We start from the raw sequence: 3,914 nt of genomic DNA, 5'->3' as shown, positions 1-3,914 counted from the left end.
AGGGTGGGAGTGGTCCCAAGGGCAACTTCGATGCAGCTTTTGTCCACATCTAACTCAGAGTAGTGGCAGAAGGTGGGTGTTTTTTGACTCTGAAGGGCTTGACTCTGTCCACAGTTGCTGCCTCCCTTCTTGCAGGTTTGGGTCCCCCTGTATCTCCTCTCTTCCCTGCGGGAATGTGTACAGAGCCAACCCAACAGAGGGTGAGTGGAGCATTTGGCAGTGGTTACTTTGCTGCAGTCCCTGTATTTTTCATGAAACAGCACCAAGATTGGTTGCTCTCTCTCCCTGCTCTCCATGCTGGACGCTTAAAAGACAGGGATCTGGTCTCTCCGAACCACATCCAGGTCATCATCCAGGGTTAACAAAACCTGAAATGAGAGAAGCAGAGAAATGAGAGGAACCCACAGTTGCAATAAGTCCCTATTTTCTCCCAAAGACTCACAAGTGCCCTTACTTGTTTTCATGTCTTCTGCAGCTTTCTGCAACGCCGTGCTCTTAACAGGCACTTGTCATAATTACATAGTTCATTTATTAATTCAAATATTTATCAAGGGTCTATTAAGTGCTATTCCAGGTGCTAGAGATATGGCTTAGAACAAAAGAGACAAAAATCCCTACGCTGGTGGGGCTTACATTTGAGAGAAGGCTTCAGACATGAAGCAAATGCCTGAGCAAAGTCAAGTATGTTAGCTAGTAATATGTACTAAGGATAATAATTAAACTGTGGTGGGGATATAGGAAGTATGGGATGGGGCAAGGTAAAAAAATTTTTTTGGTTAAAATTTTATTTTTCTAAATTTTGTATTTTTATTTTATTTTGGAGTATAGTTGATTAACAATGTTGTGTTAGTTTCAGGTATACAGCAAAGTGATTCAGTTGTATATGTATAAAATTTTGTTTCTCATCGGGTGGCCAGGGACATCATTACCACTTAGGAGGGGACATTTGGGTCGGGACCTAAACGGAATGAAATCTTGTTGCATAGAATATTGCCATATAAGAATTGTACCCTAATCCTCCACTTTTAGTTCCCTCTACCATCACTCTCTCCACATGGAACCCTTAGCTCCACTCTTGTTGTCTCTGTCTCTCTAGAGAAGGTGACTATCAAAGATAAAAGCCGTCAGGAATGATGTTTATACAGACTGGTTGAACTTCCCAAACTGGCCACGAGGGGGTAGCCTTGCTCCGCTCTTGAGGTTACACGGACACGACTAAAGTAAGTGGGCAGCGTGAAACCAGGAGGCCTAATATTGGGCTGGCCAAAAGGTTCGTTCGGTTTTTTCCGTAAGACGGCCCTAGTAGCATTTAGTTGCCCAAACTTCATTTGGAACAATTTTGTTAGATGGTGTGTGACAGCTGTCCTATCAGCGTGCATTTAAAAAGAGACCTATCAAAATTGGTGAATTTTTGTGTAGCCATTTTAATGTTGAAGATGGAAGAAAAACAACAATTTCGGCATACTATGCTTTATTATTTCAAGAAAGGTAAAAACAACTGAAACGCAAAAAAAAGATTTGTGCAGTGTGTGGAGAAGGTGCTATGACTGATCGAACATGTCAAAAGTGGTTTGTGAAGTTTTGTGCTGGAGATTTCTCGCTGGATGATGCTCCACAGTCGGGTAGAACAATTGAAGTTGATAGCGATCAAATCGAGACATTAATCAAGAACGATCAATGTTATACCGCACGGGAGATAGCCGAAATACTCAAAATATCTAAATCAAGCGTTGAAAATCATTTGCACCAGCTTGGTTATGTGAATCACTTTGATGTTTGGGTTTCACGTTAAGTTAAGTGAAAAAAAACTTCTTGACTGTATTTCCGCATGTGATTCTCTACTTAAACGTAATGAAAACGTTCTGGTTTTGGGCTTCCCTGGTGGTGCAGTGGTTAAGAATCTGCCTGCTAATGCAGGGGACACGGGTTTGATCCCTGGACTGGGAAGATCCCACATGCCTCAGAGCAACTAAGCCTGTACGCCACAATTACTGAGCCTGCGTGCCACAACTACTGAAGCCCGTGCACCTAGAGCCCATGCTCCGCAACAAGAGAAGCCACTGCAATGAGAAGCTCGTGCACTGCAACAAAGAGTAGCCCCTGCTCGCCGCAACTAGAGAAAGCCCATGCACAGCAACGAAGACCCAACACGGCCAAAAATAAAAACAAATATAAAAAGTTCCGTTTTTAAAACAAATTGTGACAGGCAACGAAAAGTTGCTACTGTACAATAAAGTGGAATGGAAGAGACTGTGGGGCAAGCGAAATGAACCACCACCGACCACACCAAAGGTCGGTCTTCATCCAAAGAAGGTGATGCTGTGTATATGGTGGGATTGGGAGGGAGTCCTCTATTATGAGCTAATTCCAGAAAACCAAATGATTAATTCCAACAAGTTCTGCTCCCAATCAGACCAACTGAAAGCGGCACTCGACGAAAAGCATCCAGAATTAGTCAACAGAAAACGCGTAATCTTCCATCAGGATAGCGCAAGACCGCATGTTTCTTTGATGACCAGGCAAAAACTGTTACAGCTTGGCTGGGAAGTTCTGATTCATCAGCGTATTCACCAGACATTGCACCTTCGGATTTCCATTTATTTTGGTCTTTACAAAATCCTCTTAATGGAAAAAAACTCAATTCCCTGGAAGACTGTAAAAGGCACCTGGAACAGTTCTTTGCTCAAAAAGATAAAGTATTTTGGGAAGATGGAATTATGAAGTTGCCTGAAAAGTGGCAGAAGGTAGTGGAACAAAAGGGTGAATACGTTGTTCAATAAAGTTCTTGGTGAAAATGAAAAATGTCCTTTATTTTTACTTAAAAACTGAAGGCACTTTTTGGCCAACCCAGTGTTATTTGTTAAACGACCTTGTGTACAGGCACCATGGGCTTTTATTTTGGAAAAGCCAAAATTAAGATGGAAGTGGCTGGCAGTTCTCATCCTGGGTTGTTATAATATGCATGGCTTCTGGAAAGCTGTTTGGGCAAAAAATGGAGGGACTACAGGAGAGATTTGGAAGAGACTGGTTAGAAGGCAAAAAGAGGCCTGGCTGCTATCCTGAGCCACTCCAAGAACCTGTGAAATGTTTGTAAGACATGCAGTGAGACTGGAAGAGGGGGAGGAATGTGAGTATAGCACAAGAAGGAATAACCTAGTGTGGCTGAGATTGTAGCCGATGCCAAAAGTGGTTCCGGGGGGATTTGGGCATGTGAGTTCTAATCAACAATTCAGTCCAAACATTGCACAACTGAAGAAAAATTATTTTATCACTCTGTGTCTTAAAGTATTGAAGAGTAAAAGGAGAATGAAAATAAAGATCTAATCTAAGGATACAGTGTAAAAAAGAAATAAGATATTCTGTACATTGAATTATAATGAAGACTTGGAAAGGGAAATTAAAAATACAAAAGGGGATGTAAGAAAGAGGGGAAGAGAAAAAAAGGGGTACAGGATGTAAAGCGAGAAGAAATGAAAAAAGTTTTTATAAACTCACCAAGAATGAGAAAAACAGGGCAGTAGCAGAGAGGAAGTGCCAGATGTCATGGTCATCAAAGAAATCCAGCAGGATACACTCTCGATTCTTCTCTCGGGATTCGGCTGGCGTTCCCTGGAAGAAGGTGAGGCAGGATGTAGTGGGGGCATTCCCACAGTTCAGCTCCTTAGAGGACTGAGTATCCAGAAACCTCAAAAGTCACTACCAGGTGCCTGGGTCAAAAAGTTAGCTTCCGGGCTTCCCTGGTGGCGCAGTGGTTGAGAGCCCGCCTGCCGATGCAGGGGACACGGGTTCGTGCCCCGGTCCGGGAAGATCCCACAGGCCGCGGAGCGGCTGGACCCGTGAGCCATGGCCACTGAGCCTGTACGTCCGGAGCCTGTGCTCCGCAACGGGAGAGGCCACAACAGTGAGAGGCCCGC

At 43.6% G+C, this 3,914-nt stretch overlaps 1 protein-coding gene across 2 annotated transcripts in view; it reads right to left on the bottom strand.

Moving 5' to 3' along the window:
* Positions 1–277: 277 nt before the first annotated feature.
* Positions 278–3,914, bottom strand: part of SIDT1 (SID1 transmembrane family member 1) — an 87,191-nt gene continuing 83,554 nt past the window's right edge. The window contains exons 25-26 of one of the 2 annotated variants that reach the window (XM_007453144.1): positions 3,496–3,609; positions 278–368 (exon numbers count right to left, since the gene is read on the bottom strand). In XM_007453144.1, the coding sequence (XP_007453206.1) occupies positions 306–368; positions 3,496–3,609 (177 nt within the window). In that variant the 3' untranslated portion in view covers positions 278–305. The remainder of the gene's footprint in view (positions 369–3,495; positions 3,610–3,914) is intronic. The other variant, XM_007453145.1, reaches the window with a different exon arrangement.

This window comes from Lipotes vexillifer, unplaced genomic scaffold (assembly GCF_000442215.2).
Source record: "Lipotes vexillifer unplaced genomic scaffold, Lipotes_vexillifer_v1.1 scaffold1319, whole genome shotgun sequence".
In the NCBI taxonomy this organism is placed as follows: Eukaryota; Metazoa; Chordata; class Mammalia; order Artiodactyla; family Lipotidae; genus Lipotes; species Lipotes vexillifer.
This window is presented reverse-complemented; position numbering and strand designations above follow the sequence as displayed.